General features: G+C 47.6%; 1 protein-coding gene across 1 annotated transcript in view; it reads left to right on the forward strand.

The window, feature by feature from the left end:
* PRKCH (protein kinase C eta) overlaps positions 1 to 27,193 on the forward strand; it is a 196,689-nt gene that overhangs the window by 156,666 nt on the left and 12,830 nt on the right. The window contains exons 11-12 of the mRNA XM_060262476.1: positions 6,472 to 6,610; positions 11,450 to 11,638. Of these exons, the coding sequence (XP_060118459.1) occupies positions 6,472 to 6,610; positions 11,450 to 11,638 (328 nt within the window). The remainder of the gene's footprint in view (positions 1 to 6,471; positions 6,611 to 11,449; positions 11,639 to 27,193) is intronic.

Consider the following 27,193-nt stretch of genomic DNA (forward strand, 5'->3'; position numbering starts at 1 on the left):
GGAGTCAGGGAGGAATATTGGATTTATATCCCGCCCTCCACTCCGAAGAGTCTCAGAGCGGCTCACAATCTCCTTTCCCTTCCTCCCCCACCCTGTGAGGTGGGTGGGGCTGGAGAGCGCTCTCACAGCAGCTGCCCTTTCAAGGACAACCTCTGCCAGAGCTATGGCTGACCCAAGGCCATTCCAGCAGCTGCAAGTGGAGGAGTGGGGAATCAAACCCGGTTCTCCCGGATAAGAGTCCGCACACTTCACCACTACACCAAACTGGCTCTGAAGAGAAGACAAGGCTTAGCTAGAGGAACAGAGATCAGATTTGGTGTGGAGAAATAAAGGCCGAGTCACTGGCATAAAAACGGTAACTTCTGTTAAATGAGGAGATAAAGGTAGCACCTAAAGCTGGCTAAGGGAAAGCAGCAACCACCAGTAGAACTACCAGGGCATTCAAGGAAGCTTAGGAGAAGCCAGTGTTGCTTGGCAATAAATGATTAACATTGACTTTTACCTTGGTGTGACCCATACATGACTGACCACAACTTACTACTCAACCCTAGAGGCTGTTTTGTATACATTACACCACCAGGCAAATTTGGAAACAGGATAGCTCTTGCCATCTCCAGGTTGGGAAATACCTGGAGATTTGGGGGGGGTGGGGCCTGAGAAGAGTGAAGTGGCATTATAACCTGCTGAGGAGAGGATGGCCCTCAGCAGGCTATAATGCCACAGTGCCATCCTCCAAAGCAGCCATTTTCTCCAAGCAAACTGATCTTGGTCACCTGGAGGTCAGTTGTAAGCCGGGTGGCTAAATTTGCTTAATGTAAGAGCCACATCAAATAAATGTCAGACGTCTGAGAGCCACAAGACATGAATGTAACAAGAAGGAAAGGAGGGAGGGAGGGAAGTAGGAAAGAAAGCAACTTTAACTGTGAATGCATACTCCAAGCTGCTGGCTGGCTTGGCTTAGAGAAGCGATTTAAGGAGAGAAATGCCTTCTCTCCAAGCCAACCAACAGGGCTGTGGGAGCTTTGAGAGCCACACAATACCTTTGAAAGAGCCACATGTGGCTCCCGGGCCACAGCTTGGCCACCCCTGGTTGTAAGGATGGAAGATCTGCAGCCAGCACCTGGAGGTTAGCAATACGGCTCCACGCACTTTGGGAGAATCACTCCTACCTTCACCCTTTGTCCTGGGATCTCTATCAGATTCAAGATATTGGATTTATATCCCGCCCTCCACTCCGAAGAGTCTCAGAGCAGCTCACAATCTCCTTTACCTTCCTCCCCCACAACAGACACCCTGTGAGGTGGGTGGGGCTAAGAGAGCTCTTACAGCAGCTGCCCTTTCAAGGACAACCTCTGCCAGGGCTATGGCTGACCCAAGGCCATGCTAGCAGGTACAAGTGGAGGAGTGGGGAATCCAACCCGGTTCTCCCAGATAAGAGTCCACACACTTAACCACTACACCAAACTGGCTCTCAGGAGAATTCTGAGATTCAGGAGAATTTCCATGGAAGCTAACAACGAGATTCCATTCCCACCATGTTTCCATCTGCTCAATCGCACCACCTTGCCTTTGGGGATCTCAATCAGGAACCACTACTTAGCAGTTTTTCCTTGGAAGATTGAAAGGGTGATTCACCTTCCACCAGGGGCTGATTCTACTTCTTTTAAATGTAGCTGCCTTGCCCTGGAGATCTATGTCAGGAGTGACTGAGTGGTTCCTTTTCCCTGGAATTCCACAGGAAGGAGCGGAGATGCTCCTCCCTCCCCAACATGCACACCTGGCACTGCAGCAAGTCCATCTGCGTGGCTCCACCATCCTGCTTTAAGGAGCCCCAGCCTTGGAGCAGAATTTGGGAGGCGACCCAAAGGGCCACATGTCAGTCCACTGCTTGGTGGCCATGTTCATATTCTGCCCTTTCTCTTTTTCCTTCTGCCTTTCCACGCATCTGTCATCAACTCTCAATTTCTATTCCATTTGAATGCACTGGTTTACCCCAGCATATTTAATGAACTGAGTACGTGACCTTATGTAATGAGTCATTATAGTAGGTAGGGTAGGTATGCCAGTCTTCAAGTGGACGTGCAGCCTAAAGAGTTCCATGGAGTTGCATGTCAAAGAATAATATAAAGGTAAAGGTAGTCCCCTGTGCAAGTGCTGCATTGTGCGTGGACTCTTATCTGGGAGAACCGGGTTTGATTCCCCACTCCTCCACTTGCAGCTGCTGGAATGGCCTTGGGTCAGCCATAGCTCTCACAGGAGTTGTCCTTGAAAGGGCAGCTGCTGCAAGAGCTCTCTCAACCCACCCACCTCACAGGGTGTCTGTTGTGGGGGGGGGGGAGGTAAAGGAGATTGTGAGCTGCTCTGAGACTCTGAGATTCAGGGTATAGGGTGTGATATTAATCCAATATCTTCTTGTTGTTACTGATCCATTTTCTTGGCAGACTTCTTAGGGGGTGGTTTGCCATTGCCTTCCCTAGTCATCTACCACTTTACCCCCAGCAAGCTGAGTACTCCTTTTACCGACCTCAGAAGGATGGAAGGCTGAGTCAACCTCGAGCCGGCTACCTGAACCCAGCTTCTGCCGGGATCGAACTCAGGTCATGAGCAGAGCTTGGACTGCAAGAGCGCAGTTTACCACTCTGCACCATGTGGCTCTCTGAAATGCTATAACCTTGAATAAATTAACAAACAATGACATTAACGCAATATCTATTTGAGACAATAATAACTTCAAAGTCCAGCATCAAAAGTCTCAATAGAAGATTCTCTCTATTAAGCTGCATTCACAGTTCAATCCATATGATTTTCAATGACTTCAAAAGGTGCTGATGTCTTCTCTTATGCTTCACAATTCAATTGACGTTCTAAAGCGCCCATGCTTGTCCTATGAAATCCAATTAAAGTGCTCACAACAGTCTTCAGGTGGAACCTGGGGATCCCTGGAATTACACCTCATCACTGTCACAGGAGGTGGTGGTGGCTATAACCATAGACAGCTTCAAGAGAGGATTGGATAAAAATATCGAGCAGAGGTCCATCAGTGGCTATTAGCCACAGCATATTGTTGGAACTCTCTGTCTGGGGCAGTGATGCTCTGTATTCTTGGCGGGGAGGCAGAACAGTGGGAGGACTTCTAGTGTCCTGGCCCCACCGATGGACCTCCTGATGGCACCTGGGGGTTTTGTGGCCACTGTGTGATACAGAGTGTTGGATTGGATGGGCCATTGGCCTGATCCAACATGGCTTCTCTTATGTTCTCTGGACTACAGAGATCTGTTTCCTTGGAGGGCATGGACTCTCGAGAGTAGACTGTGGAGGGTGGACTCTAAGGCTTTGTACCCCACTGATGTCCCTGTCCTCCCCAGGCTCCATTCTCAAATCTCCAGTTAACCAACCTAGTCCTGGCAGCCCTACCCCTCCGACCCACCCCACCCCATCCCACCCCACTGGTTGTCAGGAGAGACCTGGCATGAAGCCATTCAAGATGCAAGAGAGCTCAGAGAACAGGCAGGAGACAAGGTGTATGGGAGCGACTTAATTAGTTTTTAATTGGTTGATTACAGGTTAGTGTTCTGGATATCATCTTCAATTTCCTGGCATTCCAATATGTGGTGCATAAAAACAAACATGGGGAAACAAGAACTAATGGAGAGATCCCATGCCGTCCCAGGTCTTGGTTCCTCACACCATATGCTCTCCTGTCAGGAGGCAACTGAGGAAATGGGAGCAACCAGTTGAATGGTTTTTAGCTTGTTGTTCCCTGCTTCCCGTTTCCTATGAGAACTGAGGGAGTGGCTCCTCTCCTACTAGTCATATGATTGTTTGTGTGGGGAAATGTCAGAAGGAGGACAGATGCTCCTCGTCTGTTAGAAAGCTTTGGAAATCCTTTCTGTGGCTGGCCTGCCACTGCGCTGTCCTGTTTGGGACTGCACAGAAGCCACAAAGATGAAACTGATCCGTTTAAATGGAGATACTGGGATCTTCTGCATGCCACTGAGCCCTGGGTCCTCCCCTTTGGAATCTACTATTCAAAGCATCCATTTCCTCTGAAGGAACTGTAGATCAGATTTCCAGGCAGCGCAGAGAACCGACGGTGCCTTTCTGAGTAACTGACCAATTAGTGGTGTTGCTGGAAAATTATCAGAGCACTGGTTCCGGGTTTAATCCTTATCAGACCGTGGCTAGCCAGCCACTTAAAGAGAACTGTTGCCTTGTGAAAATAGACATATACGCATAATGATTTGAGCTGCGGTTCCAGAAAAATTAGCTTTTGTCGGATGAAGAGAATCGCCATCGAAACACGTGTATTTTTACCGGAAACGTGTTACATATTGCATTTTCTGGATAAGAAACTCTGGCACCTTTGTCATTAATTGTGTGCAAATTATCATTCCTGTGGCAGTGGACTTTGTATGTGTATGTTTGTGTGAGATTTTGTACAGTCTGCAGAGCCATTGTTTGTATGTTCGCAAAGAAGTAATTGTACACTGCGTTACTTCAATATTGTGAGTAACAATCATGTTATAAAGCCTACGATGATACCTCTGAGTAACAATAACTAGTGGTATAACTTCAATTCTCCAAACACGGTTTTCACTTAGTCTGCCACCTGAAAGTTGGCAACACTAAGGGTGTTTTCGCACTTACGTTTTACTGGCGCGAAGACCCTCCTCACGCCGGCGGATCTGCAGTGATTTCGCACTAGAAGCGCCGGCGCAGCCCATTGCGCCGGCTACTTCCGTCGCTAAGCCAGCGCAAACGGAAACCGCCAAGAAGCAGGAAAACGTTTGCGCTGGCTTAGCGACGGAAGTAGCCGGCTCTTTGGGCTGCGCCGGCGCTTCTAGTGCGAAATCACTGCAGATCCGCCGGCGTGAGGAGGGTCGTCGCGCCAGTAAAACGTAAGTGCGAAAACACCCCATGTAGGTCTGAGCACACGCTGCATTGGTTGCTTTAGGACACGGACAATAAAACGACAATACGTGTTGTTGGAGCCTACAAAGAATTGTTGTCATTGCAATAATAAAGAAGGAGCAAAAAAGATGCTTCTCGGAGGGGGTACGGTGTTAAGCCTTATCTTGCAGTTTCCCGAGCTTTAGGACTGGACCATGTACTAGGGCTGCTAAGCTTCCACTGGGGCAGGGTTTCCCCCAGTTTGGGGGCCCCCAACCCTCCAGCTGCTTGCTGGGGGGGATCCCCACCCCCAAAGAGCTCTGTCATTGCGTGACATACCCAGAGTGATGATGTCACCCGGAAGTGATGTCATCACACCGGGCACGTCGCTCAGGGGACGCTCTAGCATTCAGGTTAAAACTCTGTGGTGCCACAGAGTTTTTACTCAAATCCTAGAGCGTCCCCAGCATGACATGCCCAATGTGATGGTGTCACTTCCGGGCGATGTCATCATGCCACTCGTGCAAAGCACTCACAAGAAAAATCCCCTGCCGAAGCCGAGGTAGGACTTGGCAACCCTACCATGTGCATTCTCGGGCTTACGCAGAGGATTTGGGAGACTTCCCTTTACAATTAATGTGAGCTTTCTTGTTGGAACGGAATGCTTTTCCAATAATGACTCCAACTGTCCTTACAAGACGCGGAATAGCTGGCTTTCACTTCTTCATTTCCCTTCATTTTTCATGCTGCAGATTGGGAGATGTCCTTAACATCTGACCTGCCTTGGGGGTTCCTGAGATATAGGCAGGGGGGAACCCAGCCTATCAATATTGTAAATGAATATCAGTTGTGAAAGTATGAAAACATAAATAGTGGCAATCAGGAGGAGGCTGGAGAATGGGGACTTTGGGAAGGCAGACATAACAGTATGGGCCATGATGTCACATCTGGGGAAACCTGGGTGTGACATCATGTTACTTGGAATCGCCAGGGCTTTTTTTTTTTTTTTGTAGCAGGAGCTCCTTTGCATCTTAGGCCACACATCCCTGATGTAGCCAGTCCTCCAGGTAGGCCCTGTACTAAGAGCCCTGGAAGCTCTTGGAGGAATAGCTACATCAAGGGGGTGTGGCCTAAGATGCTAAGGAGTTCCTGCTACTAGGCCTGGGATTCAGTGGGAGCTCACAGGAGCGCAGCTCCTGAACCTTTCTGAGAGTTCCACCTCCTCCTTCGGAGAGTTCCACCTCCTTGTCCATTGAATAGTAGGTGCAGCTGGATGATCCCTGGATGAGCTCCACCACCTATTTTTCTACAAAATCACCCCTGCCTGCTACCCAAAAAAAAGCCCTGGGAATCACCACCAACAATTGGGTGATTCCTAAAGCTGTGTGATGTCACTTCCAGGCTTTTCCTGGAAGTGATATCACGGCCTACATGATTTTTATTTTATTTTTTTTCTCCTGCTGCCTCTCAGTGTGGGGAGAGGTTGCGACCCTAGGCACTGGCCCCGGATTTAACCTTCTGTGCCTTTCAGCCTCTGTTTTTCCACCCACAAACCAAGACACACTATTATCCTTGTTGCAGGGACCTGAAACTGGACAACGTGTTACTGGATCACGAAGGCCACTGCAAGCTTGCTGACTTTGGGATGTGCAAAGAAGGTATCCGGGATGGAGTTACCACGGCCACGTTCTGTGGAACGCCGGACTACATCGCCCCAGAGGTAGGGGAACAGCTCTGCCAATTCCAGTGTTGCCATATTGCTTAAAGCGTAGAGTTTTCCAGCACTGCAGTGTAATTTAGACTAGAACTGGGCATAATATTTTTATTTGGTTCCTGTTTTATATTTGCATTTTTCATTGTCCCACACCATGCCTATGTAAGCTGCCTTGAACATCTATCAGTACGACAAAATGTGATATGGGGAGGGGAGATAGGGGGCGAACATTTTAATTAATCCATAATTAGTCATGACTTAGAACAAAGTTTAAGTCCCGTGGTACCTTTAAGACCAACAAAGTTTTATTTAGTCAGTTTAATATTACAGTCATTGACCAGAATATGTAAGTCATTGGGCGTTTTCGCACTCACCTTCAGCCGGCGCGACCCCCCTCTTCACCACGCAGGATCTGCGCGGATTTCGCACTAAATGCCGCAGAGCAGCCGGAAGAGCCGGAAGCTCCCGGCGCAAAAGCCGCTCAAATGTAAACCACCAAAAAGCAGTTTCCGTTTGCGCGGCTTTTGCGACGGGAGTTTCCGGCTCTTCTGGCTGCTCCGCGGCATTTAGTGCGAAATCCGCGCAGATCCTGCGCGGTGAAGAGGGGGGTCGCGCCGGCTGAAGGTGAGTGCGAAAACGCCCATTTAGAACAACCTTAAAAGTACCTTATAAAAAGTCCCTCAGAGTCTGGATATTGAGATTTGATGACTTGAGGGTTATAACAGTAAAAAAAGGATAGAAAAGATTATTATTTAACCCTTTAAACCTTTTTAAAAGTCGCTTTAAAATTTGTTAAAGGATTTACAGCTTGGCCTACTGGTCTTGCTTTAGAACCTAGCCACCTGTCTTGTTGGCTGGTGGTTCCCATCTGACAGAAGATAATCTAATTTGAGTTTATTTGACCTGCCAGGGAAACCTTCCAACAGCGGGCTGATAATTTCCCTTCAGCTTGCCATATGAAAAGAACGACTAAAGAATATATGCTCCAGAGAATCTATTTCAGGTCGGGAACAGGAGCAGAGCCTAAGTGCATATGGAAAGATATGAGCTTTCGTGTGAGAAACTGAGGAAGTCTGTGTGTGCCTGAAAACTCATACCCAGGATAAAACTTTGTTGCCACTGAACTTTTGTTCTGCTGCTTCGGATGAACACAGCTGACCACCTGGCTCCTTTGCCTATTAGGCCACACCCCCCTGATGTAGCCAATCCTCCGGGAGCTTACAGGGCTCTCAGTACAGGGCCTACTGGAAGCTCCAGGATTGGCTGCATCAGGGGTGTGTGGGCTAATATGCAAAGGAGGTATTGCTAGAATTCCTTACAGGGCTCTTTGTACAGGGCCTACTGGAAGCTCCAAGAGGATTGGCTACATCAGGGGGTGTGGCGTAATATGCAAAGGAGGTCCTGCTAGAATTCCTTACAGGGCTCTAAGTACAGGGCCTACTGGAAGCTCCAGGAGGATTGGCTGCATCAGGGGTGTGTGGCCTAATATGCAAAGGAGGTCCTGCTAGAATTCCTTACAGGGCTCTCAGTACAGGGCCTACTGGAAGCTCCAGGAGGATTGGCTACATCAGGGGGTGTGGCCTAATATGCAAAGGAGGTCCTGCTAGAATTCCTTACAGGGCTCTAAGTACAGGGCCTACTGGAAGCTCCAGGGGGATTGGCTACATCGGGGTGTGTGGCCTAATATACAAAGGAGGTCCTGCTAGAATTCCTTACAGGGCTCTTCATACAGGGCCTACTGTAAGCTCCAGGAGGATTGGCTACATCAGGGGTGTGTGGCCTAATATACAAAGGAGGTCCTGCTAGAATTCCTTACAGGGCTCTCAGTACAGGGCCTACTGGAAGCTCCAGGAGGATAGGCTACATCAGGGGGGTGGGGCCTAATATGCAAAGGAGGTCCTGCTAGAATTCCTTACAGGGCTCTTCTTACAGGGCCTACTGTAAGCTCCAGGAGGATTGGCTACATCAGGGGTGTGTGGCCTAATAGGCAAAGGAGGTCCTGCTAGAATTCCTTACAGGGCTCTTCATACAGGGCCTACTGTAAGCTCCAGGAGGATTGGCTACATCAGGGGTGTGTGGCCTAATAGGCAAAGGAGGTCCTGCTAGAATTCCTTACAGGGCTCTAAGTACAGGGCCTACTGGAAGCTCCAGGAGGATTGGCTGCATCAGGGGTGTGTGGCCTAATATGCAAAGGAGGTCCTGCTAGAATTCCTTACAGGGCTCTCAGTACAGGGCCTACTGGAAGCTCCAGGGGGATTGGCTACATCGGGGTGTGTGGCCTAATATACAAAGGAGGTCCTGCTAGAATTCCTTACAGGGCTCTTCATACAGGGCCTACTGTAAGCTCCAGGAGGATTGGCTACATCAGGGGTGTGTGGCCTAATATACAAAGGAGGTCCTGCTAGAATTCCTTACAGGGCTCTCAGTACAGGGCCTACTGGAAGCTCCAGGAGGATAGGCTACACCAGGGGGGTGGGGCCTAATATGCAAAGGAGGTCCTGCTAGAATTCCTTACAGGGCTCTTCTTACAGGGCCTACTGTAAGCTCCAGGAGGATTGGCTACATCAGGGGTGTGTGGCCTAATAGGCAAAGGAGGTCCTGCTAGAATTCCTTACAGGGCTCTTCATACAGGGCCTACTGTAAGCTCCAGGAGGATTGGCTACATCAGGGGTGTGTGGCCTAATAGGCAAAGGAGGTCCTGCTAGAATTCCTTACAGGGCTCTAAGTACAGGGCCTACTGGAAGCTCCAGGAGGATTGGCTGCATCAGGGGTGTGTGGCCTAATATGCAAAGGAGGTCCTGCTAGAATTCCTTACAGGGCTCTCAGTACAGGGCCTACTGGAAGCTCCAGGAGGATTGGCTACATCAGGGGGTGTGGCCTAATATGCAAAGGAGGTCCTGCTAGAATTCCTTACAGGGCTCTAAGTACAGGGCCTACTGGAAGCTCCAGGGGGATTGGCTACATCGGGGTGTGTGGCCTAATATACAAAGGAGGTCCTGCTAGAATTCCTTACAGGGCTCTTCATACAGGGCCTACTGTAAGCTCCAGGAGGATTGGCTACATCAGGGGTGTGTGGCCTAATATGCAAAGGAGGTCCTGCTAGAATTCCTTACAGGGCTCTCAGTACAGGGCCTACTGGAAGCTCCAGGAGGATAGGCTACATCAGGGGGGTGGGGCCTAATATGCAAAGGAGGTCCTGCTAGAATTCCTTACAGGGCTCTTCTTACAGGGCCTACTGTAAGCTCCAGGAGGATTGGCTACATCAGGGGTGTGTGGCCTAATATGCAAAGGAGGCCCTGCTAGAATTCCTTACAGGGCTCTTCGTACAGGGCCTACTGTAAGCTCCAGGAGGATTGGCTGCATCAGGGGTGTGTGGCCTAATAGGCAAAGGAGGTCCTGCTAGAATTCCTTACAGGGCTCTCAGTACAGGGCCTACTGGAAGCTCCAGGAGGATAGGCTACATCAGGGGGGTGGGGCCTAATATGCAAAGGAGGTCCTGCTAGAATTCCTTACAGGGCTCTTCTTACAGGGCCTACTGTAAGCTCCAGGAGGATTGGCTACATCAGGTGTGCGTGGCTTAATAAGCAAAGGAGTTCCTGCTACAAAATAAGCCCTGCCTGGATCTATAGCCGTTACTTATTTACACTTATTTACATTATTGCTTAGAAAAATTATATTTATTTTTATTTCATTTTATCAAATGTATATCCCGCCCTCCCCTGGCTTGCTTCAGCTGTGGAGTTTTCCGTCACTACTGTGCAACTTAGACTAGAACTGGGCATAATATTTGTATTCGGTTCCTGTTTTATATTTGCTACCAAGCCAAACGTGATGAAAATAATAAAAACAGCACAAACGTCATTAATATGTTAAAAAAAAACCCAAACCCACACACACAGAGAATGTTAAAATAGCATAAAATATCTAGGAGCCTCCCAAAAATGATTAATCAGATCAAATATCTAGGAGCCCCCCAAAAAAACGATTAATCAGATGTTGCTGTGGTTGCCAACCTCCAGGTGAGGCCTGGAGTTTTCTTGGAATCGTGACAGATCTCCAGACTGCAGAGATCACTTCCACTGTGTCTAAAGGAGGTGATAGACCAAGTTGGTACTAGTAATGTGACTTAGGGTTGCTAAACTCCAGGTGGTAACCATATAACAGAATGCCGTGATTGAACAAAACTGCCACCCTCTTACAAATATCTATATACCATTTTTAAAGCTTAAATCTAATCACATCTCACAATTCATATTACTAGTCAAAAATCATACAATTCATAAACATATGAAGTGTGACATTTATTAAATACACGATGTCCAAATGAATTCTCTTAAAGTCCAAACTCCATACTTAAAACGTGGGAGAAGAAAATCGATACTAAGAAAACGGGAGGCCTTCCTGAATTGGGAATTTAGTCCCTCCTGTGCCTCCGCCTCATTAACTCATGAAGAAGACCTCTCATTTTTTTCCCATAATTAACATTTTTATTAGTTTTTGGAACATATATATGTATATGCATATATTCATTTATATACCGTACTTACAGAAACACGATAAGAAAAGCACAAATACATACATACATATATATATATACATACATACATATATATAGTAAAATATCATAAAACAAGACATATAAAACTGTATAGGTATAGAGATATAGGCAGAATTAAAGCAGCATGTAAAGAGCAGATTCCAGCAGGTGCAAGTGGAGGAGTGGGGAATCAAACCCGGTTCTCCCAGATTAGAGTCCGCGCACTTAACCACTACACCAAACTGGAGAAACAGGGACCAATAATAGCTGACAAGAGACTCTGTTCTGATCCCTTCCTTTCATTGCAGATTTTGCAAGAGATGCTGTACGGGCCAGATGTCGACTGGTGGGCCATGGGAGTCCTGCTCTACGAGATGCTCTGTGGCCACGCCCCCTTTGAAGCGGAAAACGAAGACGACCTCTTTGAGGCGATCCTCAATGATCAGATCGTTTACCCGTCTTGGCTCCAGGAAGACGCTGTGGCAATCCTGAAAGCAGTATGTATCCCCTTTGGGGTTCTGCCCATCTGGTTGGTGTGATCTCCTTCAGGGTTGGTAAAGCTGAAAGGGATCTCAAGACGCTGCCTGACCCATCTAGTCATATTTGGAGCTGACCAGGGCTTTTTTTGTAGCAGGAACTCTTTTGCATATTAGGCCACACCTCCTGATGTAGCCAATCCTCCTGGAGATTACAGGGCTCTTAATACAGGATAGGGGTGGCCAAACTGACTCGGGAGCCACATGTGTCTCTTTCACACATATTGTGTGGCTCTCAAAGCTCCGACTGCCCCATTGGCTGGCTTGGAAAAGGCATCTGTGTCTTTAAATTACGTCTTCAAGCCAAGCCAGCTGGTGGCTTGGAGAATGCATTTAAAGTTAGTTGCTTTCTTTCCACCTCTCTCTCCCTTCTCTCCATCTACTTTCCTTCCTTCCTTCCTTCCTTCCTTCCTTCCTTCCTACCTACCTACACCTGAAGTTCATGTCTTGTGACTCTCTTACTTCTGACATTTATTCTGTGCGGCTCTTATGTTAAGCGAGTTTGACCACCCCTGGTACAGGGCGTACTGTATGCTGCAGGAGGATTGGCTACATCAGGGGTGTGTGGCCTATTATGCAAAGGAGCTCCTGCTACAAAAGAAGCCCTGGAGCTGTCCAAAGTAAAGCCAAAAGGGATTCGTATCTCTCCCCCTGCAACACAGGAACGCACGGACCTACTTGTGTGCGCTGGCATAAATGCTGCCAAATCACTTCTGAACCATGGCAACTCTACGAATTAATGACCTCCATAATGTCCCATCGTTAACAGCCTTGCTCAGGTCTTGAAAAATGAGGGTTACGGCTGCCTGGGTGGAGTTAACCCATCTAACGTTGGGTCTTCTTCCCCACCCCCCCACTCCTGCTCCCTACAGCTTTTCCCAGCACTGTTGCCTTTTCCAGTGACTCTTGTCTTCTCCAAAGGTGACCAGGGTACAACAGGGAGAGCCAGTTTGGTGTAGTGGTGAAGTGTGCGGACTCTTATCTGGGAGAACCGGGTTTGATGCCCCACTCCTCCACTTGCACCTGCTGGAATGGCCTTGGGTCAGCCATAGCTCTGGCAGAGGTTGTCCTTGAAAGGGCAGCTGCTGTGAGAGCCCTCTCCAGCCCCACCCACCTCACAGGGTGTCTGTTGTGGGGGAGGAAGGTAAAGGAGATTGTGAGCCGCTCTGAGACTCTTCGGAGTGGAGGGCGGGATATAAATCCAATATCTTCTTCTTATCTTCTACAACAGCCTCAGTTTATCCATTTTCACTTGTAGGGAGAGTTTGGGCTTGATCAGATCTAGAACCCACTGATTTGTCCTTTGGGTGGTCCGTGGTATCCGTATAACTCTCCTCCAACATTTCCAATGAACAGATCTACTCGCTGCAGTATTTCCCACCTTACGCTTACAGTGCCCAGGGTGTCCACACCCCTAGGCTGAAACATGCTCCTCTGCCCCCCCTCCGCCATTGTTTCTTTTTGTGCGCACTCTGTGGGCACGTGCGGCAGTGACGTCACTATCACACACACACACATGACTTTACTGAGGCCTCCTGAGCCTCGAGAGACCCTGGCAAAGTCCAGAAGGTCATTGGGCACACTTAGAGCATGCTAGCTGTCCTGTCATGCCCCCCCCCTTTGCCACGGCCTCCCGAGCCTCGGGAGACCTCAGCAAAGTTCGGAAGGGCAGCGGGTGTGCTTAGAGCACGCTCACCGCCCTGCAACATCCCTCAACTTTGCCGAGGCCTCCTGAGCCTCGGGAGACCTCGTCGAAGTCAGGAGGGTAGCAGCGCAGCATTTCTTCGAGGAAATGCAAATGAAGGGTCCTGGAGAGACCAATCAGGCAGATTGCCGCCAACTCCAGAGGGCGTGTTTTACAAACCTCAGCGTCTATATTGCCAGTTGTGACCGTTATTGACCAACTGAACTCATTTTATAATACTGCCTCTTGGGCCACGGACAGCGGTTTCCTCTTCAAAGCCATGTGACTTTCCCAGGATTCCACGTTGGATGAGAGGTCTGGGAAGGTCAGGAGCTCTTCCTGCCTTTTCTTGGAGCTCCCTTCCAACAGGAAAACAGCAGCACGTTAGAGGCGCTGGAGGAATTGTTTTACATGGCAGAGCAAGAATTCCTTAGGCTCTCAAAGGGAATTCTTCCATGACTTCCCACCAAGCGTTTTTGCTTTCAATTAATTTTGTTGTTGTTGAATTTCCCAAGACAAAGCATATTTCCATACAACGGAAATGTCAATCTGCTGTGAATAGGCAGCATTATCAATACAATTTTAAGGGGGGGGACCCTTCCGATAGTTTTTTTGTGGCAGGAACTCCTTTGCCTATTAGGCCACACACCCCTGATGATGCCAATCCTCTAGGAGCTTACAGTAGCCCCAGTAAGAAGAGTCCTGTAAGCTCCAGGACGATTGGCTACATAAGAGGGGTGTGGCCTAATATGCAAAGGAGTTTATGCTACAAAGAAAGCCCTGTTTATAAGGCTTCAAGGGTATTAGGGAGTGGGCTGGGGAGAGAGATATACGGGGGTGGGGAGGGGGAAGCTGTTACATGTTTACATTACAAATATAAAGAAGAATTACAGATTTATACCCCGCCCTTCTCTCTGAATCAGAGATTCAGAGCGGCTTACAATCTCCTTTACCTTCTCCTCCCACAACAGACACCCTGTGAGGTAGATGGGGCTGAGAGAGCTCTGACAGAAGCTGCCCTTTCAAGGACAACCTCTGCCAGAGCTATGGCTGACCCAAGGCCATGCTAGCAGGTGCAAGTGGAGGAGTGGGGAATCAAACCTGTTTCTCCCAGATAAGAGTCCGCACACTTAAGCACTACACCAAGCTGGCTCTCTAGAAAGCATAGAAAGATCTTACATGCATAAAAGAAAGAAACAAAAATGACTAACTGTAAGTCACAATTGGCTTTCTGTCTAACATTGACATCTTAATATTTAACGATAACTTCTACAGATTGAGTCACATATAAGTCATACATTCAAACCAGTGTATCAAGCCATATATAAAATGGTTTCCAAAGGTTCTTTTGAATCTTGCATAGATCTGCCTTTCAATAAAAGAGGGAGCAAGTCCAGTTCTGTTGTCTCAATAGTTTCTCGATTAAGTCTTGTCTTTTTGGCACCTCTTTAGGGTTGCCAAGTCCAATTCAAGAAATATCTAGGGACTTTACGGGTGGAGCCAGGAGACTTGGGGGTGGAGCCAGGAGCAAGGGTGTGACAAGCATAATTGAACTCCAAAGGGAGTTCTGGCCATCACATTTCAAAGGACCACACACCTTTTAAATGCCTTCCTTCCATACGAAATAATGAAGGATAGGGGCACCTTCTTTGGGGGCTCATAGAATTGGATCCCCTGGTCCAATCCTTTTGAAACTTGGGGTGTATTTTGGGGAGAGGGACTGGATGCTATGCTGAAATTTTGGTGCCTCTACCACAAAACACAGCCCCCCCCCCGAGCCCCAGATACTCACGGATCAATTCTCCATTATTTTCTATGGGAATAAGTCTCCATAGGGAATAAAAGAGTTCCCAGCATTTCCCTCCCCCCCCGCCCCGCTTTCTGATGACCCTGAAGCGAGGGGAGGGCCTCCAAACCGGGGGATCCCCTGCCCCCACCTGGGGATTGGCAACCCTACACCTCTTGTTGTTTTCAAATTTGCACTATTAAAACTTTGTTGTTCTTAAAGGTGTCACTGGATTCAGAAGAAGATATTGGATTTATACCCTGCCCTCCACTCTGAATCTCAGAGTCTCAGAGCAGCTCACAGTCTCCTTTCCCTTCCTCCCCCACAACAGACACCCCTGGTGTATGCAGAAACCCACTGTACAGCCTTTTTTTAAATAGCAGAGATGGGGCATTTGAATTTCGGAGTCCATTCCTACTTTGAAGAAGAAAATTAATTTTGTGCCTAGAGTGAATTCTGCACATTAAACGCACTTTAATCATTTTGCATGCTTTAGTTTGCGTCCGCTGGTTCTAGAGACGAAGTAGAAGAAGACTGTCGATTTATAACCTGCCCTTCTCTCTGAAAACAGAGTCTCAGTGCGGCTTAAAATCTCCTTTATCATCTTCCCGCATAACAGACACCTTGTGAGGTGTGTGGAGCTGAGAGAGCTCTCCCACAAGCTGTCCTTTCAAGGACAACTCTGCCAGAGCTATGGCTGACCCAAGACCATTCCAGCAGCTGCAAGAGGAAGAGTGGGGAATCAAACCCAGTTCTCCCAGATAAGAGAGCTATGGCTGACCCAAGACCATTCCAGCAGCTGCAAGTGGAGAAGTGGGGAATCAAACCCCGTTCTCCCAGATAAGAGAGCTATGGCTGACCCAAGACCCCGTTCTCCCAGATAAGAGAGCTATGGCTGACCCAAGGCCATTCCAGCAGCTGCAAGTGGAGGAGTAGGGAATCAAACCCGTTTTTCCCAGATAAGAGAGCTATGGCTGACCCAAGACCCCGTTCTCCCAGATAAGAGAGCTATGGCTGACCCAAGGCCATTCCAGCAGCTGCAAGTGGAGGAGTGGGGAATCAAACCCCGATCTCCCAGATAAGAGAGCTATGGCTGACCCAAGACCCCGTTCTCCCAGATAAGAGAGCTATGGCTGACCCAAGACCATTCCAGCAGCTGCAAGTGGAGGAGTGGGGAATCAAACCCCGTTCTCCCAGATAAGAGAGCTATGGCTGACCCAAGACCCCGTTCTCCCAGATAAGAGAGCTATGGCTGACTCAAGACCATTCCAGCAGCTGCAAGTGGAGGAGTGGGGAATCAAACCCCGTTCTCCCAGATAAGAGAGCTATGGCTGACCCAAGACCCCGTTCTCCCAGATAAGAGAGCTATGGCTGACCCAAGGCCATTCCAGCAGCTGCAAGTGGAGGAGTGGGGAATCAAACCCGTTTTTCCCATATAAGAGAGCTATGGCTGACCCAAGACCCCGTTCTCCCAGATAAGAGAGCTATGGCTGACCCAAGACCATTCCAGCAGCTGCAAGTGGAGGAGTGGGGAATCAAACCCCGTTCTCCCAGATAAGAGAGCTATGGCTGACCCAAGACCCCGTTCTCCCAGATAAGAGAGCTATGGCTGACCCAAGACCATTCCAGCAGCTGCAAGTGGAGGAGTGGGGAATCAAACCCCGTTCTCCCGGATAAGAGAGCTATGGCTGACCCAAGACCCCGTTCTCCCAGATAAGAGAGCTATGGCTGACCCAAGGCCATTCCAGCAGCTGCAAGTGGAGGAGTGGGGAATCAAACCCGTTTTTCCCATATAAGAGAGCTATGGCTGACCCAAGACCCCGTTCTCCCAGATAAGAGAGCTATGGCTGACCCAAGACCATTCCAGCAGCTGCAAGTGGAGGAGTGGGGAATCAAACCCCGTTCTCCCAGATAAGAGAGCTATGGCTGACCCAAGACCCCGTTCTCCCAGATAAGAGAGCTATGGCTGACCCAAGACCCCGTTCTCCCAGATAAGAGAGCTATGGCTGACCCAAGGCCATTCCAGCAGCTGCAAGTGGAGGAGTGGGGAATCAAACCCGTTTTTCCCATATAAGAGAGCTATGGCTGACCCAAGACCCCGTTCTCCCAGATAAGAGAGCTATGGCTGACCCAAGACCATTCCAGCAGCTGCAAGTGGAGGAGTGGGGAATCAAACCCCGTTCTCCCAGATAAGAGAGCTATGGCTGACCCAAGACCCCGTTCTCCCAGATAAGAGAGCTATGGCTGACCCAAGGCCATTCCAGCAGCTGCAAGTGGAGGAGTGGGGAATCAAACCCCGTTCTCCCGGATAAGAGAGCTATGGCTGACCCAAGACCCCGTTCTCCCAGATAAGAGAGCTATGGCTGACCCAAGGCCATTCCAGCAGCTGCAAGTGGAGGAGTGGGGAATCAAACCCGTTTTTCCCAGATAAGAGAGCTATGGCTGACCCAAGACCATTCCAGCAGCTGCAAGTGGAGGAGTGGGGAATCAAACCCCGTTCTCCCAGATAAGAGTCCGCACACTTAACCACTACACCGAACTGGCTCTAGAGTGGGCAGATGCAGAAAGCCTTTGTCCCTGTGCAATCTCTCGCACCGCCTGTTTTGGCATTGCCTGCCCACCTCTGGTCTTATCTCTTCCTGTCATAAGGACTTGAAACCGCAAAGTAAACTCCACCTGGATTCCGGTTTTGTTCCCAGCCTCTGAGTCATCCCAGAAGGGAGAGATGGGAAACACCTTGACACAGTGGCTACTGTGGCCGCCCAGCCAGGCAGTGCAAGGGGCGCTCCTGGACTCTGGCATGTGACCGGCACTAATAGGGTTACACAAAGACCTGCGGGTGATACTGCATTCGAGATAAAGCTCAAATATTTGCATTCTGAGCAACGTGCTCCACCCGACATTACACAATGTCTGGGGTTTTATGGCAGCACCACCTGGAAAAAAAAGCAGCATTTTATAAACAATGTAGTTGTCGAATGCATTCGGCTTCAAGGTGTCACACGGAATAAATGTCAGGTGAAGGAAAGGAAAAGGCTGAGAAAAGAGAGCTCACCTTGGACAAGGCTGCGTGGGGGGGGGAGGTTTGAGCAGAGATTTGAACTCGGGTCTAATGCCAGCCTGCTTTCCAACCACTAACTAATGCATCCAGGAGGCCAAGGCTCAAATCCCCACTCAGGCCTCAAAAGCTCACTGGGTGACCTTAAGACAATCAGAAGAAGAAGAAGATATTGGATTTATATCCCGCCCTCCACTCCGAAGAGTCTCAGAGCAGCTCACAATCTCCTCTACCTTCCTCCCCCACAACAGACACCCTGTGAGGTAGATGAAGATATTGGATTTATATCCCGCCCTCCACTCCGAAGAGTCTCAGAGCAGCTCACAATCTCCTTTCCCTTCCTCCCCCGCAACAGACACCCTGTGAGGTAGATGAAGATATTGGATTTATATCCTGCCCTCCACTCCGAAGAGTCTCAGAGCAGCTCACAATCTCCTTTACTTTCCTCCCCCACAACAGACACCCTGTGAGGTAGATGAAGATATTGGATTTATATCCTGCCCTCCACTCCGAAGAGTCTCAGAGCAGCTCACAATCTCCTTTACCTTCCTCCCCCACAACAGACACCCTGTGAGGTAGATGAAGATATTGGATTTATATCCCGCCCTCCACTCCGAAGAGTCTCAGAGCGGCTCACAATCTCCTTTCCCTTCCTCCCCCACAACAGACACCTTGTGAGGTAGATGAAGATATTGGATTTATATCCTGCCCTCCACTCCGAAGAGTCTCAGAGCGGCTCACAATCTCCTTTACCTTCCTCCCCCCACAACAGACACCCTGTGAGGTAGATGAAGATATTGGATTTATATCCCGCCCTCCACTCTGAAGAGTCTCAGAGTGGCTCACAGTCTCCTTTACCTTCCTCCCCCACAACAGACACCCTGTGAGGTGGGTGGGGCTGGAGAGGGCTCTCACAGCAGTTGCCCTTTCAAGGACAACCTCTGCCAGAGCGATGGCTGACCCAAGGCCATTCCGACAGCTGCAAGTGGAGGAGTGGGGAATCAAACCCTGTGAGGTGGGTGGGGCTGAGAGAGCTCTGACAGAAGCTACTCTTTCAAGGACAGCTCTGCAAGAGCTATGGCTGACCCAAGGCCATTCCAGCAGCTGCAAGTGGAGGAGTGGGGAATCAAACCCGGTTCTCCCAGAGAAAAGTCTGCAGACTTAACCACTACACCAAACTGGCTCTCTTCCTTCTTTGGAGGCTCTCCTTCCTTGGAGGTTTTTCAACAGTGATTAGATGGCCCTCTGACAGCAATCTTGTGAATTTAGGGGGAGGTGTTTGTGAGTTTCCTGCCTTGTGCAGAGGGTTGGACGAGATGACCCTGGATGCCTCTTCCAACACAGAATCATATTCTATGATCCCTCACCTACTTCACAGGGTTGGTGTGAGGATAAAGCCCAAGAGAAGAGTGAGAGGTCAGCTGCTTTAGATTCCCTTTGGGGGAGAAAGGCTGGGAGCGGAACAAACCAATCAATGATGAGCGGAAACTCAAGAGCCATTGCTCTCCCCCTTTTATTGCTGCGATGTGCTTCGCCTACATCGTAATTACTGCACATTCCGCCTTCAGCTCAAGGGCTCTTTCATGGGCGCCTCAATTAGAATAATTGCTCTGTTTCAATAATTATGGCCCCCTCTGTGGATAATGAAGCGGGGAAGAAGCCTCTCCCGCTCTCCCTTTTAGGGTTCATCTCGCTCTCCTTCTTTCAGGCCATTCATCCTAACAGGTTATCCAAAGTCTCCATGTTATCCTCCATCTCTCTTTGCACTACAAGGCCCGTCCAGTTCCATTCGTCTCATTCCTAGCCCCGTTAACTTGCGTCGGTGATAGTTTTCTGCATCCTGCTAACCGAGGAAAGGAAACCTGTTTGCTTGCTCGCTTTGTGTGTTTTTTAACCTTTGTGAAAGCATTGCAGAATACTGCACGACTTCTAAACCAATTACGTTTTCTTCTCGAGGCACGCAAAGAGACGGAGCCAGGCTCTAACAAGCCCTGTAGTAGCCCCAAAAGTCGGGGTGGAGGAGGGGCAGATTTAGGCCCAAATAATTAAGTGCATGATGGAAAGGCAGACCTCATTTTGGGCAGGAGCCAGGGGTGTCAAACATGCAGTTCGGGGGCCGAATCAAGCCCCGGAGGTCTCTTATCAGGCCTCTGAGCAACTGGCTGTCATCTGCTTCCTTCTCCCTTTCTCTTGTTTCCTTCTGAATAACAGCTTGCTTTGCCAGGCTTGCTCAATTGCACAGGAGCTACAGAGCAAAGTCTCTATTTTCTCCATTGGCTGAGGCTCCTCCCTTGGGGAGGAAAAGAGAAGGAATAGCTTGCTTTGCCAGGCTCTCTCAAATGCACAGCAGAGCTAAGGAGCCAAGCCTCTCTTCCTTCTGTTGGCTGAGGCTCCCTCCCCCAGTCCCCTGGGGAAAGAAGGAAAGAGCCAGAGCTTCCTTTGCCCAGTTCCCTGGATCCCATGGGAGAAATACAACGAAAACATCTTTAAGACCAATGAGTGCTAACATTTAAAGCATGTTTTAAGTTTTTTAAAATATATTTTTGTGTTTGTCTGTGTTCTTTATATAATTTATATCTCTGCTACCTAATCTTAAATAGGTACACACATGGCCCGGCCCAACATGGCTCAGCCCAACCTGACATGGCCCAGTTCAACAAGGTCTCATTTATGTCAGATCTGGCCCTCATAGAAAATGAGTTTGACACCCCTGCTCTAAATATTATTGTGCTCTTTCTTTCCTCCCCAACCACACACACAAAAAAACTTGCTTCTGGGCTCCATCGTTCAACCCCCCCCGTGAGAATTTTGCTGAACTCCTAAGATTGGACAAACTTTCTCATATTTCTCCCCACACAAAAATGGGGAAATAACCAAAAAATACAAAGCAGACAGATGGAAATCTTCCTCATGCCACTGTGGCCACATAGGAGAAAGTCATATTAAAAGTATGATGGGGGTAAGGTTTTATTATGACAGTTATAATCAAAGAAATATATATATAAGAGCCCTATGGCGTAGAGTGTTAAAGCTGCAGTGCTGCAGTCCTAAGCTCTGCTCACAACCTGAGTTCAATCCCCGGCGGAAGCTGGGTTTTTAGGTAGCCAGCTCAAGGTTGACTCAGCCTTCCATCCTTCCAAGGTCATTAAAATGAGTCCCCAGCTTGCTGGGGGGAAAGTGTAGATGACTAGAGAAGGCGATGGCAAACCACCCCGTAAAAAGTCTGTCGTGAAAACGTAGCGAAAGCAACGTCACCCCTGAGTCGGAAACGACTGGTGCTTGCACGGGGGACCTTTCCTTTCCTATAATCGAAGAAGCATTTTAAAGTAGATGCTGAACTGACAGAGCTTTTTTTGAGCAGGAACACAGTTCCGGCTGGCCTGGTGTAAGGGGGTGTGGTCTTATACGCAAATTAGCCCCTGCTGAGGTTTTCTACCCAAAAGCCCTATGTAAAACAGTGGTATCAGGGGTGTGTGGCCTAATATGCAAATGAGTTCCTCCTGGGCTTGTTCTACAAACAAAGCCCTGTGAGCTGATATAATTTAGTACACCTTCCGGTGATGTCAGGGGTGTGTGGCATATGCAAATGAGCTTTTGCTAATGAGCGCTGGTACTTCTTTTTCTACAAAATGACCCCTGTGGAAACGGTAGCTTCGTTCATTGCGTGCTGTGCTAGTTTTCCAAACTTAATGAAGAGGATGCAGCGATCCTTCCCCTTCCGTCTGAAGCAGGGCGATCTGTTCTTCACCTTCAGGGGCCTGCCAGCCAGGCCCGTAGTTACCAGGGGGACTGTGGGGAGGAGGCCCCTAACCAGCCTCCAGTGCCTCAGCTGCATCCTTCTCCATTCTGCTGTCATCATACACCATTGCTTCTGCTTGCTCAGCAAGCAGAAACAATGGGGCACTTTCAGCACCCAGGACTGTAAATTAAGCTAGGTGTTGCTTCTGCTTCCTTAGGGGCTGGAAGAGATCTCTGACCCCTCAGCAAGCAGAAACAACGGAGCACTTTCTGCCCCCAGGACTGAAAGTTAAGCTCTGTGTTGCTTCTGCTTGCTTAGGGGCTGGAAGAGATCTCTGACCCTTCAGCAAGCAGAAACAACGGGGCACTTTCAGCACCCAGGACTGAAAGTTAAGCTAGGTGTTGCTTAGGAGCTGGAAGAGATCTCTGACCCCTCAGCAAGCAGAAACAATGGGGCACTTTCAGCCCCCAGGACTGAAAGTTAAGCTCTGTGTTGCTTCTGCTTCTTAGGGGCTGGAAGAAATCTCTGACCCCCATTTCTTTATGTCAACTTCACTGTTTAAATCCTTCCCTCCATTAGAAATATTGGTGGCAGCTTTTGGGGGGGCTCCTAGAATTGGACTCCCTGGCCCAATCTTTTTGAAACTTGGAGAGTGTTTTGAGGAGAGGGATTGGATACTATGCAGAAAATTTGGTGCCTCTATCACAAAAAAACGGTCCCCCCAGAGCCTCAGATATCCACTGATCAATTCTCCATTATACCCTATGGCAGGGGTGGCCAACGGTAGCTCTCCAGATTTTTTTTGCCTACAACTCCCATCAGCCCCAGCCAGCATGGCCAATGGCTGGGGCTGATGGGAGTTGTAGGCAAAAAACATCTGAAGAGCTACCATTGGCCACCCCTGCCCTATGGGAATCAGTCTCCATAGAGAACAATGGAGTGCCCAGCAGACATTTCCCTCCTGCCTCCCACTTTTTTAATGACCCTGAAGCGGGGGAGAGCCTCCAAACCAGGGGATCCCCTGTCCCCACCTGGGGATTGGGAACCCTAGTGTTCTGGGACTCTACAAATTTGCCACATTCCTGATTAGACCAAATGAAAGTATACTAAGCCGCCTCCTATTGAAGAACTATACAGTCTTGAAAGTGAAAGCCCGAGCAAGGAGCCCGTGAAACGCAGGGTCTGTTCCAGGAAGAAGGAGGTAGATAAATATGAAATATAGTGCAGGAAATAATGTGGATCCAAATGCTAGTGTTGCTCAGCAAGGTCTCAGTTACAAAATTCCAACTGGCAAAAGTTCACAGTACTCAAATTTTGAATGATACCTCTCTCTGTAAATACAACTGCAGCCTATAAATACAACTGTGGGGATGAAGCCTCTTTTATGAAGGTTGCTGACAGCCAGATGTTGGTGTTTCAGGTTTCAGGTTGCTGCTGTTGTTCCAACAGACATTTCCCTGAAATGTAACTTAAGAAGCCAAAAACTCATGTCTTTCTTCTTAATTTTTGTTCTTCTTTGTCGTCTTCTTCTCTGTTCCTCTTCTCACTCCTTATCCTTTTTCTCCTCCTCTTCCTTCCTCTTCTGTCCTTCTTCTCCTACTTCTTCTTCGTTCCTCTTCTCTCCTCCTTCTCCTCTTCCTTCTTCTTCTTCTTCTCTGTTCCTCTTCTCACTCCTTCTTCTCCTCCTCTTCCTTCCTCTTCTGTCCTTCTTCTCCTACTTCTTCTTCGTTCCTCTTCTCTCCTCCTTCTCCTCTTCCTTCTTCTTCTTCTCTGTTCCTCTTCTCACTCCTTCTCCTTCTTCTCCTTCTCTTCCTTCCTATTCTGTCCTTCTTCTCCTACTTCTTCTTCGTTCCTCTTCTCTCCTCCTCCTCCTTCTTCCAAAGACGCCCTAGAAAATAATGAGGAGGAAGGGAAGGGCCATGACTCTGTTTGGCATGCAGAAGGTCCCAGGTTCAATCCCCAGCATCTCCAGTTTAAAGAACCTGGCAGTAGGTGGTGTGAAAGAGCTCTCCATAAGACCCCGGAGAGCTGCCCCAGTCTGAAGAGACAGTTCTGACAGGCACATTCAGTAGAAAGCAGCTGCATGTGTTCAAAGGCTTAAGGCAACTTTGATCTTCTTCTCCTGCCCCTGGAGAGTGAGATTAAAAATGTTTGATGACCTGTGAACAAAACAGAGTTCTAATTTCAGTTTTGCAATAGATTTAGGTGGGCCGCCGTGTTGGTCTGAAGCAAATGAACAGAGTTTGATTCCAGTGGCACCTTGAAGTCCAACAAATTCTGGGCATAAGCGTTTGCGTGCATGCACAATCCTACAGATACGGCCTTTCGAGACGTTTAGACATGTTGGATAGGGTTTAGACCTGTTGGGAAAGGTTAATAATTATGAGCCATGATAGTGAAATGGAAACTCCCTGCTTAAAGGCAGCCTAGCCACGAGTCCTAGGGACGAACAGGAGTTTTTGAAGACATTAGTGCGATTACAGTTGGAAACAATAAGGCCTAAATGGTCTTTTGGTATGAAACAGCAAAAGAAGCCTTAGCATTTTGAAAAGGTTGCCGACTCTGGGGCCGATTTCACGCTCACCATTCGCCACTCTTGCGTCCGTCTTCTCAGCGTGGCGTCCTCCCGATTTTGCACTATCTGTGCCAGGGCTGCAGCAAACATTGCGGTTTTCGCACAGCAAATGGAAACTGGTTTTTAGCGGTTTCCGTTTGCTGCGAGAAAACCATGATGCTTGCTGCAGCCCCAGCGCAAATAGTGGGAAATCGGGAGGACGCCGCGCTGAGAAGACGGACGTGAGAGCAGCATAAGGGTGAGTGCAAAATCGGTATGGGTTGGAACATTCCCGGAGATTTGGCTGTGGAGCGGGGGGGGGGGGGCAGAGTTGGGAGGGGAATAGGGTTGCCGAATCCCCCACGGTCTCCAGCGAAGGACTCTTCTTGAAAGCGACGTCATTGCGCCAGCGACAGTCAACAGTGTGATGCGGTGGCTAAAAAGGCAAATGCAATTTTGGACTGTATCAACAGAAGTATAGTGTCCAGATCATGTGAAGTGATGGTATCACTTTACTCCACTCTGATAAGACCTCACCTGAAGTAATAGGTTCAGATTTGGGCACCACATTTTAGGAAGGATATAGACAAGCTGGAACGGGGTCCAGAGGAGGGCGACGAAGATGGTGAGAGGTCTGGAGACCAAGTCCTATGAAGAAAAGTTGAAGGAGTTGGGGATGTTTAGCCTGGTGAGGAGGCAGCTGAGAGGTGATAGGATCACCATCTTCAAGGACTTTTTGTTTTAAACAATTTATTGGTAGCATATGGTTACAAAGCTTATCTATTTCTTAATTTTTTCTTTTTTTTCACAATAACCCATATGACATTTCCATCCCCCCTCCCTCCAATGTTGACTTCCCCGAGGTTATAAGTTCAAATCCATACTAAAGGCACTTCTGATTGCTCAAAGTTCCGTATATATATTCTTACAACTAAAAAAATGTCCAATATTTCTTTACTTTCCAAGTTTTCTCCATATATCCTTTAAATTTTCTCCACTCCCTTTTGAATATCTCTAAATCATAGTCTCTTAGTGTTCTGGTTAATTTGTCCATTTCACACCACGATAAAACTTTCATGGTCCATTCCCATTTCTCTGGTATTTTTTCTTGCTTCCAAAGCTGCGCGTACAAAGTCCTAGCAGCTGATAACAGGTACCAAATTAAAGTCCTGTCTTCTTTTGGGTATTTTTCTAATTGTAATCCAAGTAAAAACGTCTCTGCAATTTTCTTAAAATCATAGCCCAAAATTTTGGTGATTTCTTGTTGTATCATCTTCCAGAATTCTTTCGCTCTTTCACATGTCCACCACATATGGAAGAAAGAACCTTCATGTTTTTTACATTTCCAACATCTATCCGACATTTTCTTACTTATCTTAGCCAATTTTTTCGGAGTCATATACCACCTATACATCATTTTAAAACAGTTCTCCTTAATGCTTTGACAAGTTGATATCTTCATTGAGTTCTTCCAGAGGTGCTCCCATGTTTCCATTTGTATTTCTCTATTCACATTAATTGCCCATTTGACCATTTGAGACTTTACTACTTCTTCTTCTGTAGACCATTTCAATAATAACTTATATACTTTTGATATCAATTTTTCATTGTCACCTAACAGGACTCTTTCCAGTTCTGTTTGTTCTCGTCTAATCCCCTCTGATTTTATGTCATTTTCCATCAAACTTTTAATTTGTTGCATTTGAAACCAATCATAATTGTTATTTAGCTCTTCTGAGGTTTTTAATTCAATTTTGTCTCCTTGAATCTTAAGCAGTTGGTTATATGACATTTCTCTTTTTTCTTCAGAATCAGCTGTTATTTTTATTACTTCTGCTGGCACTATCCATAATGGTTTTCTCTCGTCCCCGTATTTCTTGTATTTTATCCAAGTATTTAGTAATGTATTTCTGACATAGTGGTGAGAGAAAAAACCATCCATTTTATTCTTCCCATAGTACATGTATGCATGCCAGCCGAATCTATTTCCGTGAGCTTCTAACCACAAAGGTTTTTTATCTAACAGCATTATCCAATCTTTTATCCATGTCAAACAAACTGCATCGTGGTATAGTCTTAGATCGGGAAGTTGAAAACCTCCTCTCTCTTTGGCATCCGTTAAGATCTTCATCTTTATCCTTGGTTTCTTTCCGGCCCAAATGAAATCAGAGATTTTCCTTTGCCATTTGTTGAATTGTTTTGCTTCTTTTACAATCGGGATGGTTTGAAACAAATACATTATCCTTGGCAAAATATTCATTTTGATTGCAGCTATCCTGCCCAGTAAGGACAAGTTGAGTTTATTCCATTTCATCAAATCTTTGTCCATCTTACACCACAGTTTTTCATAATTGTTTTTGTATAAATCAATGTTCTTCATTGTTATCTCTATTCCAAGGTACCTAACTTTGGTTGTGACTTCACAACCTGTCACCTTTTGTAGTTCGTTTGTTTTATTTGGTTGCATGTTTTTACAGAGGAATTTCGATTTCTCCTTATTTATGTATAATCCTGCTAGTTCTCCGTATTCTTTTATCTTAGCTAACAGCAGTGGTGACACTTGAACCGGATTCTCCATTATGAACACTATATCATCTGCAAAAGCTTTATATTTATAAGAGAATCTTCTAATTTTTAGACCTTCTATTTTTTCATCTTTTTGAATTTGTTGTAACAAAATTTCAAGAGTCATTAT

Source organism: Heteronotia binoei, chromosome 21, assembly GCF_032191835.1.
Source record: "Heteronotia binoei isolate CCM8104 ecotype False Entrance Well chromosome 21, APGP_CSIRO_Hbin_v1, whole genome shotgun sequence".
NCBI lineage: Eukaryota > Metazoa > Chordata > Lepidosauria > Squamata > Gekkonidae > Heteronotia > Heteronotia binoei.